General features: G+C 41.1%; 1 protein-coding gene across 3 annotated transcripts in view; it reads left to right on the top strand.

The window, feature by feature from the left end:
* The first annotated feature begins 716 nt into the window (after positions 1-716).
* Positions 717-16,133, top strand: part of DLGAP5 (DLG associated protein 5) — a 41,240-nt gene continuing 25,823 nt past the window's right edge. The window contains exons 1-8 of one of the 3 annotated variants that reach the window (XM_017873677.1): positions 717-932; positions 3,201-3,439; positions 8,559-8,752; positions 9,869-9,931; positions 10,996-11,080; positions 11,510-11,632; positions 12,577-12,650; positions 15,262-15,536. In XM_017873677.1, coding sequence (XP_017729166.1) covers positions 3,202-3,439; positions 8,559-8,752; positions 9,869-9,931; positions 10,996-11,080; positions 11,510-11,632; positions 12,577-12,650; positions 15,262-15,536 — 1,052 coding nt within the window. In that variant the 5' untranslated portion in view covers positions 717-932; position 3,201. Of the gene's footprint in view, positions 933-964; positions 1,030-3,198; positions 3,440-8,558; positions 8,753-9,868; positions 9,932-10,995; positions 11,081-11,509; positions 11,633-12,576; positions 12,651-15,261; positions 15,537-16,133 lie in introns of those variants that run through there. The other 2 variants (XM_017873679.1, XM_017873678.1) reach the window with 2 other exon arrangements.

Here is a 16,133-nt window from a genome sequence, read left to right as displayed (position 1 = left end):
GCCTCGGCCTCTCAAAGTGCTGGGATTGCAGGCGTGAGCCACCACGCCTGGCAAAAAACTACTATTTTCACCGTACGAAAACTTTGCCTCAACAAAAAACAAACTAGAAATGAAAAAAAAGGGGAGAGGGGCTGGCGACGTTGAAAAGTAACACTAAACGATGTAAGTTTTTGATAATTGGGGTAAGCCTTTTCTTTAAAACGTAAAGAAAACAGTCCAAGAAGGTCTGCTGGGTTCTGTGACTAAACAAAGATATTAAAAAGCCCTGAATCCAGTTTGGGCAAGGTAGTGAAGCCCTGTCTCTACAGAATTTTTTTAAAGTTAGCCAGGCGTGGTAGTGCGCGCTTATAGTCCCAGCTACTCTGGAGGCTGAGGTGGGAGGATGGTTTGAACCCAGTAGGTCAAGGCAGCAGTGAGCAGTGGTCGGTGCCCACTGCACTCCAGCCTGAGCCACAGACTGATACCTTGTCTCAAAAAACAAAAACAAAAACAAAAAAAGCCCCGCGAGTTCTGGGGTAGATTTCCCGCAGCCCAGTTTCGCCAGGAGCCCAGCATCACCCCCTGGCCTCCGCCGCCCACTCCCGCCCTTCACCTGACGTGAGCGCCCCCACTGCTCCACCCCTTCTCATCCCGCGTCGCGGTCCCGCCTATTTTCCCTCTCACACCCATCTTTTGAACAGTCCCTTCACCTTTCAATCAATTCAAATGTCGCAAGGAGCAAACCAATCGCAAGCCTCGTTGAGTGGAAGGGGCGGGATCTTCCCCGGAAGTGTTGGTTAAAGCCCCTCCAATCAGCAGCTCCGTGCGGCAAGTTTGAATTTCGTGGAGGCTCGGGTTGTGAACGTTCCTGCTTCGGAGTCGGCGGTGGTCGTCCAGAACGAGTGTTGTTTACTTTTTGTTTGGTTGAGGTTTCACGCTAGAAGGTGCCTCAGGTAGGTGGGTGCTGGAGAGCTGGACGGAGAACGCTGGCCCGCTTCCGTTGAAGGTCTAGAAGGGTCTGAGGACCGGGGACTGCGAGCGTCGGAGCCAGTAAGAGACAGCCTCTTTTAGGAGCGTGTTACCTGCCCTTACTGAAGCTGATAACGCGAACCTTTAGAAGAGTCCGTATATTTGCCGTGACCTCTGTAGAAGTCAGTGTTTCACCACGGGGGCGTAATTGGCCTTTGGGGTGAAACTGTTCTTCACTAGCTCCGACATTAATTTCCGTAGCTCTTCCCAGGTCCCATGGCAACTAAAAACGCCCGGTTGAGAACCTTTAGTCAAGCAAGATTAACGCATTCTAGACTTTCAAGCTGGAGGAAACGCCACTCAGCCAAACAAAATTTAGGTGTGTGTGAAGAGTCAGGCTGCCTGGCTTGGGATCTCAGCTTCACTACCTTTTAGATATGCTAATGTGAGCAGTTAATTGACCTCATCTGTATAAGAGCGATAATAACTACCTTTCAGGGTTATTCTGATAATTATACCTTTAATGTTGTCCTTGCTCGCTCTTTCTCTTGCTGTGGATAGTGCTGTCCAGTATTTAATACATAAGTCTTAATTTTTCTTCAATCTTCAGCGAATTAATACTGCAGGAGATAAATAGTAGAAAATAGTTCTTTATGAAAAGCACAGTCCATTGTCACTTTCCTTGAGTCTTGGAGGAGAATGTTATTAGCGTGCAGGTCAGATTCTCATTTTTTATATTTTGTCGATTGCTTAGAATCATGTAACAATTTATTGCATTACTTGTGCCAATTTTCCTATTATCTGGAGTTTTCTAGTGGATTTAGTTAATTCTTGTTGAAGAGTATACCATAGTGTGCCTATCACAGAGCCTCCCCCTTACCTTTTTTTTGTTTTTTGTTTTTTAACTGCCAAGACGTCTGAGAATCAGTATCCTTTCTCCAGTTTGACTTGGTAGTTCTCTATACCAGCTACACAGGTGACCCCCTCAAACTTTCCAGTTTTCTTTGTTCTCCCCAGTTGGACCCACTGACATGTCTTTATTGACCTCTTTTGTTTTGCTTGAATACATTCTCAAAGATCTTTCCAAGAAAAAGGCATGTGCCAAGTAAACTATATGATTTCGTGCATGTGTGTATGTGTGTATGGCTTTTCTTTCTTAAAATTTATAGAGACAGAGTCGTGTTATGTTGCACAGGCTGGTCTCAAACTCCTGGACTCAAGCAATCCTCCTGCCTTGGCCTCCCAAAGTGGTAGCATTATAGGCCTAAGCCACCCTGCCAGCCTAAACTGTATGATTTCTTGTATGGATGAAAATAATGGAGCAAACTGATAGGGTTATTGTGAACTATATATTTGGTCTTGTTCTGTTTTCTGGTAAACTACTAAAATCCTTGGAGTCTTCAAAGTGGTATCTTTTTGTATGCTAATGATTGACTGATAGCTGGATGCCTCTCAGTAGCTTCTGGATTGGGGCTGGTCACTAGACAGACCAAGGCAGGATTAGAGAGTTGGGATTTTCAGCCCCACCTCACAACCTCTGGGGAGGGGAGAGGAGCTGAAGGTTGACTTGATCACCAGTGGCCAATGATTTAATCACTCATGCTTATGTAATGAAGCTGCCATAAAAACCAAAAAAACACACCTGTGTTTGGAGAGCTTTTAGGTGAACACATGAAGGTTCCTAAACGGTGGTGCTACCTGAGAGAGCATGGAAGCTCCTTGTTCCTTCCCACATACTTTGCCCTGTGCCTCTCTATCTAACTCTATCTGTATCTGGCTGCCTATTGATTATCTCTACATGACTAATAGGTACCTGGTGTGGGGTTTTTGTTTGTTTTTGTTTTGCTTTTTTTTTTTTTGGCTTTAGAAGAAATGTTAGACTACCTGCATTCGTCATCATGGGTAAGAAAACTATTCTGTACATGGTCCTTCACTTAACCTATTTTCATCTTTAGTTCACGCTTTTCTTTTTGCAGTGTTCTGTAAGCCCAGAGCCTCTTTTATTCTGGACTATAGCTTCCTGGCTTTCTCTTCATTGGTCAAGCAAGTTCCTATTTAAAACCCCCAAACAGGTAGCTTCTTATGCCCTGATAATCTTCTTCCCACTTTTCAGTGTTACATAATTTCTTTCATTGCACATTTTATATTTTTATTTCAGAAGGCCCTGAAGTGGGACAGGAGATGAACTATAATCTTAATTTTTTAAATAATGAAAATTCATGTAAGTTGGGTTTTGTCCTTTTCCTTGACAGGATGTCTTCATCACATTTTGCCAGTCGGCACAGGAAGGATTTAAGTACTGAAATGATTAGAACTAAAATTGCTCATAGGAAATCACTGTCTCAGAAAGAAAACAGACATAAGGAATATGAACGAAATAGACACTTTGGTTTGAAAGATGTAAACATTCCAACCTTGGAAGGTAGAATTCTTGTTGAATTAGATGAGACTTCTCAAGAACTTATTCCAGAAAAGGCCGTCGTTAAGCCAAGTAAGTAAAGGTCTGTTGTTATTTTAAGTACTTTGAAGAGTGAATAATAGTTGGTTTAATGCCTGTGTGAGTAAAAAACCCTGGCCAGAAGAATTTTGAAATATCATTCTATAAATAACTTTTCTTTTTTGGTCTTTTTCCTTTTTTTCTTTTCTTTCTTTTTTTTTTTTTTAATTACAAGAGACAGGGTCTCACTGTCACCCGGGCAGGAATGCAGTGGTATACTCACTGTAACCTCAAATTCCTGGGCTCAAGGAATTCTCTTGCCTCAGCCTCCCAAAGCTTAGGGATTACAGGCATGAACCACCACGCCTGGCCCCTTAACCTGTTTTCTACAACTAACTACTGTCTTTAAGGCAAAGCTATTTACCTATGGAGTATTATAACACTTTATCTATATTGCCTAATAGAAATCCTAAAGTTCTTATGGAGCTTAGGTAGGGTAAGTGTTGATAAGATAAACTGATAAGCAATGTAAAAATAGAATAATTAAAGAATCCATGAAATGAGAGTACTTTGTCAATGGAAACATTACTAAGAAGAGCAAAGAATCCATCCTTGCAGTTTGCCCAGAAGGATTGGGACCATTAGGATGGAGGGAACCAACTAAAGAAGAAAGGAATAATCTCAGAAAAAGGTAAAAATAGAGCATCTTATAAGGCAAAGGATGCTACAGAGAAGAGAAAGGGAACTGAGAAATGACTTGTGTTTTAGTCAGGAGTCACCCTACTCCTAGTTGTTGTGTTCATATAACAGGCATTAGGAGCCAGATGGCATTGAAATAATGCTAGGATAAATGGGGAATGGCAGAAAGAACCAAACATTTTTTATTTGAGAAAGGGTGGTAGTGTTACCTCCTAAGTCATCTCCTTGCCTTTACTCTTGTCCTCTCAAATGCACCATTTCTTTTTTTTTTTTTTTTTTGAGGCGGAGTCTCGCTCTGTCGCCCGGGCTGGAGTGCAGTGGCCTGATCTCAGCTCACTGCAAGCTCCGCCTCCCGGGTTTACGCCATTCTCCTGCCTCAGCCTCCCGAGTAGCTGGGACTACAGGCGCCTGCCACCTCGCCCGGCTAGTTTTGTATTTTAGTAGAGACGGGGTTTTACCGTGTTAGCCAGGATGGTCTCGATCTCCTGACCTCGTGATCCGCCCGTCTCGGCCTCCCAAAGTGCTGGGATTACAGGCTTGAGCCACCGCGCCCGGCCATAATGCTCCATTTCTTAACCAAAAATATTTCAAATAAAAGTCTAACTATGTCAGTATGCTATTAAAATATCCTTTATTTCCCATTTGCAAAGGCTTAGAGGTAGGAGTGTGCCTGATATGTTTTAGTGAATGCAAGTAGGTAACTGGGTATAGAAGAATGAGCAAGGGAGATAGATTGCATAGAATCCTAAGGACCATCATTATAAAGACATTGACTTTTACTCTGAAACGAGAGGCCATTAATGGGTGTTTATATAATCTGATTTATATTTTAAAAGGATCACTTTGGAGTCAGGCCTGTAGCCCTAGCTACTCCAGAAGCTGAGGCAGGAAATCTTGAGCTCAGGAGTTTGAAGCTTTAGTGTGCTATGATGGTGCCTGTGAAAGGCCACTGCACTCTGGCCTGGGCAACACATGGAGATCCTGTTCCCTAAAAAAAAAGAAAAGAAAAAAAGGATCAGGTCGGGTGCAGTGGCTCATGCCTGTAATCCCAGAACTTTGGGATGCTGAGGTGGGTGGATCATGAGGTCAGGAGTTCGAGACCAGCCTGACCAACATGTTGAAACCTCATCTCTACTGAAAATACAAAAATCAGCTGGGTGTGGTGACACGTGCCTGTAATCCCAGCTACTCAGGAGGCTGAGGCAGGAGAATCACCTGAACCCGGAGGTGGAGGTTGCAGTGAGCCGAGATCATGCCACTGAATTCCAGCCTGGTGACGGAGCAAGCCTCTGTCTCAAAAAAAAAAAAAAAAAAAAAAAAAAAAGACAAGGGACAACTAGTAAAGAACCAAGGAGCAGTGCAAAGTAATGTAAGAGGATAACCAGAAGAACGTGCTATCCTAGAAACCGAATAGAAGAGTGCGTATCAAGGAGAGACTGATTAACTATGTTAGTCAGTACTGCTTGTTAGATCAAGTATAATAGAGGTAAGAATCTGGACTTCACCACTGTGGAGGTCACTGGTGATCTTGAATAGTTTTGGTGGAGTGAGATTCAGGGAGTGAAAGTCAGATTGGAATGGGTGAGTATAATCAAACCTTTAGATATAATTTGTAGTCTATAGAAAACATGGGGCCTAGAGGAATGAGTAAATAAACAAATATAGCTTGCAAGGACATTCAGTAGGAAAATTGACTACCTTTTGTCAGTAAGACAAAATCTGTTTCGTCAGACAAATCTGTTTTAGATGAAGAGATTTAAAAAGACATCCAAATAAAATGCGTTGATCTTACTTGGTTCTTGATTTAAATAAATAGATGGTTTAAAAGACCTCTTTGAAACAAATAGAGAAGTTTAAATCTGGACCCTGTAACAGATAACAAGGAATTACTGCTGATTTTGTTAAGTGTAATGATGATATTGTGGCTGTGAAAGGAAATGTCTTCATTTTATTTTTTTACTTGTTTTATTTTTTGAGATGGAGTTTTGCTCTTCTTGCCCAGGCTGGAGTGCAACGGCGTGATCTCAGCTCACCGCAACCTCTGCCTCCCGGTTTCAAGTGATTCTCCTGCCTCAGCCTTCCCGAGTAGCTGGGATTACAGTCATGCACCATCACGCCTGGCTAATTTTGTAGTTTTAGTAGAGACAAGGTTTCTCCATGTTGGTCAGGCTGGTCTTAAACTCCCAACCTCAGGTGATCCACCCACCTCGGTCTCCCAAAGTGCTAGGATTACAGGTGTGAGCTACCGCGCCTGGCCGGAAATGTCTTTATTTTTTTGGAAGTACATACTCAAGTATTTAGAGATGAAATCTTCTAAGCATAATTTGTTTTAAACAACTGCAGCAAAATGTTCATAAATACTGAATCTGGGTAATAGGTATATGGGGTTCATCAGAATTCTGTTTGTGTGTATATTAGAAGTTGTTCATAATTTTGAAAAATTAAGAGAGGGAATATAAAGAGTGTTGGAAATAGGCTGGGCATGGTGGCTCACACCTGTAATTCCAGCACTTTGGGAGGCCAAGGTGGGTGAATCACCTGAGGTCAGGAGTTCAAGACCAGCCTGGCCAACATGATGAAACCCCCATCTCTACTCAAAATACAAAAATTAGCCAGACGCAGTGGCGCATGCCTGTAATCCTAGCTGCTGGGGAGGCTGAGGCAGGAGGATTGCTTGAACCCAGGAGGTGGAGGTTGCAGTGAGCCAAGATTGCGCCACTGCACTCCAGCCTGGATGACAGAGTGAGACTGTCTCAAAACAGGCCAGGCGCGGTGGCTCACGCCTGTAATCCCAGCACTTTGGGAGGCTGAGGTGGGTGAATCACGAGGTCAGGAGTTCAAGACCAGCCTGGCCAAAATGGTGAAACCCTGTCTCTACTAAAAATACAAAAAATTAGCTGGGCATGGTGGTGGGCACCTGTAATCCCAGCTACTCGGGAGGCTGAGGCAGGAGAATCGCTTGAACCTGGGAGGCCGAGGATGCAGTGAGCCGAGATCATGCCGCTGCATTCCAGCCCAGGCGATAGTGCGAGACTCTGTCTCAAATAAATAAAAGTGTTGACAGTAGAGATACAGGTAACTCTCTTAAATGGCACTAGAGAAATAAGTGCTAGATGAGGATGTAGGTTGGGAGAAATTACTGCATGTTTGTAACTTCAAAATGGCAACAATTCAGTAGAGGAAAAAATAGATGAGTAAGAGGATAAGTTGCTGGAAGAATGTCCTTGAATAGGTGAGAAGGAATGGAGTACATCTGTTATAATAAATAGCACCTATAATTGTATTAGTTATCCCAAAACTTAGCAGCTTAAAACAATAAACATTGATTATTTCATACAATTTCTGTGGGTCAGGAACTTGGGTATGGCTGAGCTGGGTGATTCTGAAGGTAACAGCCAAGATGTCATCCAGAGATATATCTGAAGCCTTAACTGAGACTGGAGGATCTGCCTCCAAGATGACTGACTCACATGAACAGCAAGTTGATGCTGGCTTTTGGCAGGAGGCCGTAGTTCTTTGTCATGTGGACACCTCCATAGGACTACTTGAGTCTTCTTAAGGCCCCACATGGCACCTGGCTTCTCCCAGAGCAAGCAACTCTTCAGGAGAGAGCAAGGCAAACACTACCTGGTTTTAGAAGTCATATTCCATTATTCCTGTGATACTGTCTTGGTCACACAAGTCAGCCCTATTCAGTGTGAGAGGGGATGACACAGGGCAAGACTACCAGGAAGTGAGGATCAGTAGAGGGCAGCTTGGATGCTGGCTATCATACATGTTAGTTAATTTAAAAGTGAAGTATAGCAAGCAGTTAATATTTGAACACATGAAGGGAAAATGAATACAAATTTTAAAAGACTAGGAGTTGAAAAAACTTGTGGTTAGAGTGCTAAAGAATTAACAAGAAATATTAAAAGCATTTCCATTTGTGCGGAGAGGTCTTGCTGTGTTATTCAAGTTGAACTTGAACTCTTGGCCTCAAATGATCCTTCCGCCTCAGCCTCCCCAGTAGATGGGACTACAGGTGTGTCACTGTGCCTGGCTTATTGAAAGCAATTTTTTTTTTTTTTTTTTTGAGACGGAGTCTTGCTCTGTTGCCTAGGTTAGAGTGCAATGGCACGATCTCGGCTCACTGCAACCTCCATCTCCTGTGTTCGAGCAATTCTCCTACCTCAACCTCCCGAGTAGCTGGGATTTCAGGTGCCCGCCACCACGCCCAGTTAATTTCTGCATTTTTAGTAGAGATGGGGTTTCACCACGTTGACCAGGCTGGTCTCAATCTCCTGACCTCAGGTGATCCGCCCTCCTTGGCCTCCCAAAGTGCTGGGATTACAGGTGTGAGCCACTGCGCCCGGCCTGAAAGCATTTTTTTAGCAGCAGTTGAAATGACACAAAAATAATTGTTTAAACGTTTGCGTAACTTTTCATCTGAAATGTTTTATATACTGTGTGGTTTGGGTTTTTTTCTGCCTAGGGGCAATGAAAACTATTCTAGGTGATCAACGAAAACAGATGCTCCAAAAATACAAAGAAGAAAAGCAGCTTCAAAAATTGAAAGAGCAGAGAGAGAAAGCTAAACGAGGAATATTTAAAGTGGGTCGTTATAGACCTGATATGCCTTGTTTTCTTTTATCAAACCAGAATGCTGTGAAAGCTGAGCCAAAAAAGGTAAATTTAGTGTCTTAATATAAAGGAATAGTTTTTTATTTGGAATTTTCTTCAAGACATTAAGTGACTAACCCCTTTCCCTTAGTCTCTTTATTAACTGGTTGGTAGAAGGTGGGAATGACATAATAGTAGCTCACAAGAATGAAAATCAGGTCCGTTAAGATAGCTGTAGGTAAGCTGAGATAGGATAAAACTAGGAAAATGGGTAGAACCAGGCTGAACAATGTTATGCAAAGGATTTGGTGTTTATCCTGTAGGTTATGCAGAATCAGGAGAAGTTTTTAAATGAGGGTAGTGCCATTGTCAATAATTCAGGAAAATAGCCCTAAACATTTTGGTCTAGAAAGGGAAACATTTATAGATAGGGAGACCAATTGTGAGACTATTGTAATAGAATAGATGGAAAGGGGCAGTGGGTTTTAAAAGGAAAAAATAGGTGTAAGACATCTAAATAAAGGCATTTGACAGGACTGGTGGCCAAGTAGATGGTGAGGGGTAAAGGAAATTGAAAAAGCAGAGAGAAGCTCTGCTGCTAAAAGAGATAAGAAAAGGAACAGGCTTAAGTGGGTGCATGTTAATAACCTTTTAAAAAATCTTAAACTTGTGTGGGCCACCTAGATATTAGCAAAAATTTGGAAAGCAGAATGGAAATCGGTGCTAAGATGTTGATTTAGGATATAATATTGGGACTATGGATGGGTGTTTAAGCTGTAGGACTAAATGAGACCATTCCAATAAGGATATATAAAATTATGAAAAAGTGGGCTCTAGAGAGCACCTTTAGGTAGGCAGAAGTCCAGTACCAGGCTGAGGACTGGTCAGAGAGGCAGGAGAACTAAAAGAGAGGATAGAAGCTCATATTAATGACGATTCCAATACCTGGAAAATATGGTTTGAAATTTCTTTCTCACGGAGAAATACGAGTAAATTTTGAAGTTACTAACTTAATTTAAATCAAGCTAGAACCAGAAAAGGAATTTAAGTATCTTTTGCTATAAGAGATTAAGGATAAAATTTAACTTTAAAATGGGAACTTTATTTTGTAATAAGTTATGGAAGTAAACCTTTACCAGTTCATTTTTTTTTTTAACTTTATCTTCTTTTGACTATTCTAAGGCTATTCCATCTTCTGTACGGATTACAAGGTCAAAGGCCAAAGACCAAATGGAGCAGACTAAGGTATAGTTGATAGCAGATAATTGTTACTAAAATGATAAAGTGTACTTTTTTAGTAAGTAAATTCATTTTCAATCTAGTGTCAGATTCAAACATAATGATTAATTTACTAGAGTTAACAGGTACCAAAGTCACTGTTCTTGGTATGGTGACGTAGAGCAATTTCACTTAAAATATTTGCTCCAACATTCCTTATGAGATCCATGGCAAACTTTGTGTCACACTCTTGTTTACTGGGCTCCTATTATGCATTCCAAGTTACCTGCATGAAATGCAGATGGGGAGGAAAGCACACAGGGTAGGTGTTATAAACTTATGGGTCTTCAAAATACTGTAATAGAGATATTAGGAGGGTTACTAAAACAAAGAGAAGTGGGCAAGAAGGGAAATAGTATACTTCTTCATCAGGTGAGGAAGCTAAGTTCCACATATGCATATATATTTTGCATTGCTATGATGTTCCTGGTGTTGTAGGCTTTTGGATATAATAAACTAAATTCCCTTTGTGGAACTTACATGTAAGGCTTTAAGAAAAAATAAATACATAATATGTCAGAAGATGATAAGTGTTATGGAAGAGATTTTTTTAAAAAATGGGGAGATGGGGTGTACTAGAAGTAGATGTGGGGTAGAATTTTGATTGGGCAGTTAAGGAAGGCCTCCCTGAGATGAAAGCCTTTTGAGTGAAGTCATTATGGAAGTGGAGGAGAGACCATGGGAAAGAGCTTTTTATCCAGGAGAAGCATTTCCTAGGCAAAATTAGAAGGTCTTGAAGTGAAAGCATGTCTAGGAGTGTTTAAGGACCTTCAGAAGGCAAGTTATAGTTAGCTGTTTTTAAAAGCTTGGGTTATTCGCATTTTCTAAGTTCTGTGATTCTGAAAAAGGATGTAACCTTTTTTGGAAGCTTAATGGAAAGCTTTTCTTTCTCATTTTATTTGGAGTAGTTTTTTGTTGTTGGGTTATTTACAGTGATCAGATTTCAGATGAGGAATCAATTTACAGATTAAAAATATGATGGTTTGATTCATTATGCAGTTGAATCACGTAGCACCTAATCTCTTAAATAGATTGATAATGAGAATGATGTTCGAGCAATTCGACCTGGTCAAAGACAAACTTCTGAAAAGAAAGTGTCAGACAAAGAGAAAAAAGGTAGGAATATTAGCAATTACTATAAATCCTCTGAGGCTACCATGGCCATAATTTTTTTAAGTGTCCAGAAGGTCAACTGGAATTTGTTTGTTTGCGACAGAGTCTTGCTTTGTCGCCAAGGTTGGAGTGCAGTGGCGCAATCATAGCTCACTGGAGCCTCTACCTCCTGGGCTCAAGTGATCCTCCCATCTCAGCTTCCTGAGTAGCTGGAACTACAGGTTTGCCACCATGCCCAGCTAATTTTTATATTTTTTGTAGAGATGGGGTTTCACTATGTTACCCAGGCTGGTTTCGAACTGCTGGGCTGAAGTGATCCTCCTGCCTCCTGAGTAGCTGGGACTACAGGCATGCACTACCATGCCTGGCTTCACAGCCATAATGTAATAACTACAAGGGACATTCGATTTGGTTATTTTTTTTCCCCCACAGTCGTGCAGCCTGTAATGCCCATGTCATTGAGAATGACTCGATCAGCTACTCAAGCGGCAAAGCAGGTTCCCAGAACAGTCTCATCTACCACAGCAAGAAAGCCAGTCACAAGAGCCGCTAATGGTAAGAACTATTCCTTGATCAGTGACTGAACTAGAATGTTTGGTCCTTGAGGTTTTGTGTTCCATTTCAAAATCAACAAGTACTTCTTTGAGTAGGAGAGAAGGAAATGGGAAATTCTAATACCTGAAAATAGATTCTGTGCCCTGACATCTGGTTAGCACACAGTGGGTGCCCAAATATTGAAGAACTTAATTGATATAAGCAGTGTTTCAAAGTGAAAAAGTAATGGTCTGAATAAATCACAGTTCATTTATTTGGTGCAATACAATGTAGCCATTAAGAACGATATTATTAAAGAACACTTAATGACGTGGTTCATGATATATTATGTGGGCAAAGAAGAGCATGTCAAACTCTGAACAGTAGGATCGCAATTCTAAAAAGCAGTATGTGAATATGTGGACATAGGACTGGAAAACCATACCCCAAAGTGACAGTTGAGTAATGGAATCCTGGGTGATTTGTCGTTGTTGTTTGTAGTTTTCTGTATTTTTCTAATTGTCTGTAATAAATATGTACAGGCTGAGCAACCCTAATCAAAACATCCAAAATCCTGAGCACCAACATGACATTCAAAGGTCATGTGCTCAAAGGAAATGCTCACTGGAGCATTTCAGATTTTTGTGTCAGGTATGCTGAACCTGTAAGTATAATGTAAATATTCCAAAATCTGGAATCTAAAATATCACTGGTCCCAAGCATTTTGGATAAGGGATACTCAATCTGTATTTGGTATTCAGAGGAAAAAGATAAAACACTCTGGTTTTGAAAACAGATGGTTTGTATTTGGCAGGAAATTCCATAACCCCTTTTATAATATGGCTTTTAATCATAAAAATCCTTCAAGACATATATTCCCACTGTTGCTTCTTTTCCTTTCCCAAGTTACCTAGTATTTTAATGTAGCATTTCTAACTAGTAAAATAAATATTTTATTGTTTTAGAAAACGAACCAGAAAGAAAGGTGCCAAGTAATAAAGGAAGACCTGCCAAAAATGTAGGAACAAAACCTGACAAGGTAGAGAATAAACATATTTTTACTTCTAGATGCTTTGAAAATTTCATTGCTGCTTTCATAAAGTTGAAATTAAACATAAAGAACTGCTTCAAGAGGTTAACCTACATGTGTGTTAAAACTTCTGAACCATAAGAAAGCATCAAGAGGATTTACTCTTGTTGTTTTTCAGGTATCTTATTTTCAGAGCTTTATAGGTAGAGAAAGCATAATTTGGTTAGAAGATGGAGAAAAATAATAAAAACACAGCTGAGAGAAACTTGTATGTGGGAATTAGCCAAGACATAGGGTGAAGTGGGGTGAAATGCATTGACTTTGGATTCATTTAGGCCTGGGTTTGAATACTCTCTCTGCTTCCAATTAGCTGCATAACCCTGGGCAAGTTATGTAGTTTATGAGGTGGTTTTCTTATTCCTAACATGGAATACCTGCATAGAGTAGTTGTAAGAATTAAATAAACTAAAATTTCTGCCTGCATCTAGCATGGTTTCTAATAAGGTCTTCAAAAAAGATGCCCCATTTGAGGACCCAACCCCTTGGCTTATAATCTATGGTATAATTTATTTCTGGTTTTTGTTTTTTTTGAAACAGAGTCTCACTCTGTCGTCCAGGCTCAAGTGCAATGGCGCGATCTTGGCTCACTGCACCTTCCACTTCCCAGGTTCAAGTGATTCTCCTGCCTCAGCCTCTCGAGTAGTTGGGATTACAGGCACGCGCCACCACACCCATCTGATTTTTGTATTTTTAGTAGAGATGAGGTTTCACCATGTTGGCCAGGCTGGTCTTGAACTCCTGACCTCAGGTGATCCACCTGCCTCGGCCTCCCAAAGTTCTGGGATTACAGGCGTGAGCCACTGCACCTGGCCAGAATAATTTCTTAATTTAAAAAAAGTATCAAAGATTAAGTAACCTGGCTAGATTCTTAGTAAAAAATCAAACACAGATCGAGAAAGGAAATATACAGTGAATCTTCACAGATAAAGCAGCTGGACCTTATAGGTCCTCCCTTGAGATTAACCCTTAAGGATTATCACTAGTTTTTGCTTTGACTGCCATGCTGGCTTCAACAGTGTTACCACTTAAACTCTTGTCCAGGTTGAAATACCTGGGTTTGAGTTCATATCTTATTAAAAATCAGAAACCTAGAAACCTCTAGAAATTTTTTTTTTTTTTTTTTTTTTTTTTTTTTTGAGGCGGAGTCTTGCTCTGTCTCCCAGGCTGGAGTGCAGTGGCCGGATCTCAGCTCACTGCAAGCTCCGCCTCCTGGGTTCCCGCCATTCTCCTGCCTCAGCCTCCCAAGTAGCTGGGACTACAGGCGCCCGCCACCTCGCCCGGCTAGATTTTGTATTTTAGTAGAGACGGGGTTTCACTGTGTCGCCAGGATGGTCTCGATCTCCTGACCTTGTGATCCGCCCGTCTCGGCCTCCCAAAGTGCTGGGATTACAGGCTTGAGCCACCGCGCCCGGCCTAGAAATTATTTAAATACCAAGTAACACATTGACTTGAAATAGTAAATATGCTTTGTATTTTATATGGTTAATCTTCTGTGTCACTTTGAAAGTATTGCTGTTGTGATAAGACTATTTATAATCTGAGGTTATTTAAGTTAAGGATTTGGTCCTTAATAGTCATTCCATAATGTTAGATTTCTGATTTTAAACCATTGTAAATATCAACATAATTTTTTTTTTTTTTTTGGAGACAGAATCTTGCTCTGTCACCCAGGCTGGAGTGCAGTGGCACGATCTTGGCTCACTGCAAACTCCACCTCTTGGGTTCACAACATTCTACTTCCTCAGCCTCCCAAGTAGCTGGGAATACAGGCTCCTGCCACTAATTTTTTGTATTTTTAGTAGAGACGGGGTTTCACTGTATTAGCCAGGATGGTCTCGATCTCCTAACCTCGTGATCCACCCGCCTTGGCCTCTCATAGTGCTGGGGTTACAGGCGTGAGCCTCCGTGCCGGCCATGATTATCAACATAATTTAAGTAAAAAGGTACATATTTGTTAAATAAGTTTTTCCATATTAATTTTCCATTATCTTGCAATTTCTTGTAATACCTAAAACGTATTAGTTAGTCTTTTAATAAGAATTGATTTGGGCTGGGCGCGGTGACTCACGCCTGTAATCCCAGCACTTTGGGAGGCTGAGGTGGGCGGATCATGAGGTCAGGAGATCGAGACCATCCTGGCTAACACAGTGAAACCCCGTCTCTACTAAAAACACAAAAAATTAGCCAGGCATGGTGGCAGGCGCCTATAGTCCTACCTCCTCTGGGAAGCTGAGGCAGGAGAATGGTGTGAACCCAGGAGGCGGAGCTTGCAGTGAGCAGAGATCGCGCCATTGCACTCTAGCCTGGGCGACAGAGGGAGACTCCCTCTCAAAAAAAAAAAAAAATTGATTATAATTGATTATATTCCCAGGTAATAGCAATGGGTTTAGCGTAACTGGTCTTCTGATTCCATGTATACATTTAATTGTATCTTTTTATCTCTCAAATTATGTACATAGGACATATATTTCTGTTGTCATATTTTCAGACCTATAAAAATTGGTTGAATATATCCTCAGAAGAGAGAAATCTTACTCTACTTTGTTAACTCACATCCTAGGGTATTTCTTGTAAAGTTGATAGTGAAGAAAACACTTTGAATTCACAAACTAGTGCAACAAGTGGAATGGATCCAGATGGAGCCTTATCAAAAGTGGAAAACTTACCTGAGATGAATATTGCAAAAATAAAAGGGAAGAATTCCTTTGCACCTAAAGATTTTATGTTTCAGCCACTGGATGGTCTGAAGACCTATCAAGTAACACCTATGACTCCCGGAAGTGCTAATGCTTTTTTGACACCCAGTTACACCTGGACTCCTTTAAAAACAGAAGTGTAAGAATATGATCTTAATGATAAGTCCCTTGATAAGATGGGTAATAAATGCCTTTGTTTTTTTTTCTTTTTGAGACGGAATCTCGCTCTGTCACCCAGGCTGGAGTGGCGCGATCTCTGCTCACTGCAAGCTCCGCCTCCCGGGTTTATGCTGTTCTCCTGCCTCAGCCTCCCGAGTAGCTGGGACTACAGGCGCCTGCCACTAGGCCTGGCTAATTTTTTTTATTTTCAGTAGAGACGGGTCTCACCGTGTTAGCCAGGATGATCTCGATCACCGGACCTCGTGATCCGCCCACCTTGGCCTCCCAAAGTGCTGGGATTACAGGCGTGAGCCACCGTGCCCAGCCATAAATGCCTTTCTTATATTTGGTCTATGCTCTTAAAAAGTTATTAGTGAACTATGTTAATTAGGAATCATGAAATTTTTTCTTTAAAAAAAATTCTTCAGAAGGTACAATAATGTAATTGACAGTTTTTATATTTCTTATGCATTGTTATTTTCACTATACGGTTTGGGGTTTTTTGTTTTAATAAGTGACTTAATTATAACACAAATACATTTTCAAAAGAAGAAAATTGCCATACTAATTTAACTCA

The sequence above is a fragment of the Rhinopithecus bieti genome, unplaced genomic scaffold (genome assembly GCF_001698545.2).
Source record: "Rhinopithecus bieti isolate Rb0 unplaced genomic scaffold, ASM169854v2 scaffold_7985, whole genome shotgun sequence".
NCBI classification, from domain to species: domain Eukaryota; kingdom Metazoa; phylum Chordata; class Mammalia; order Primates; family Cercopithecidae; genus Rhinopithecus; species Rhinopithecus bieti.
Note: the sequence above shows the minus strand (reverse complement) of the source record. Positions and strands in the feature narration are given on the sequence as shown.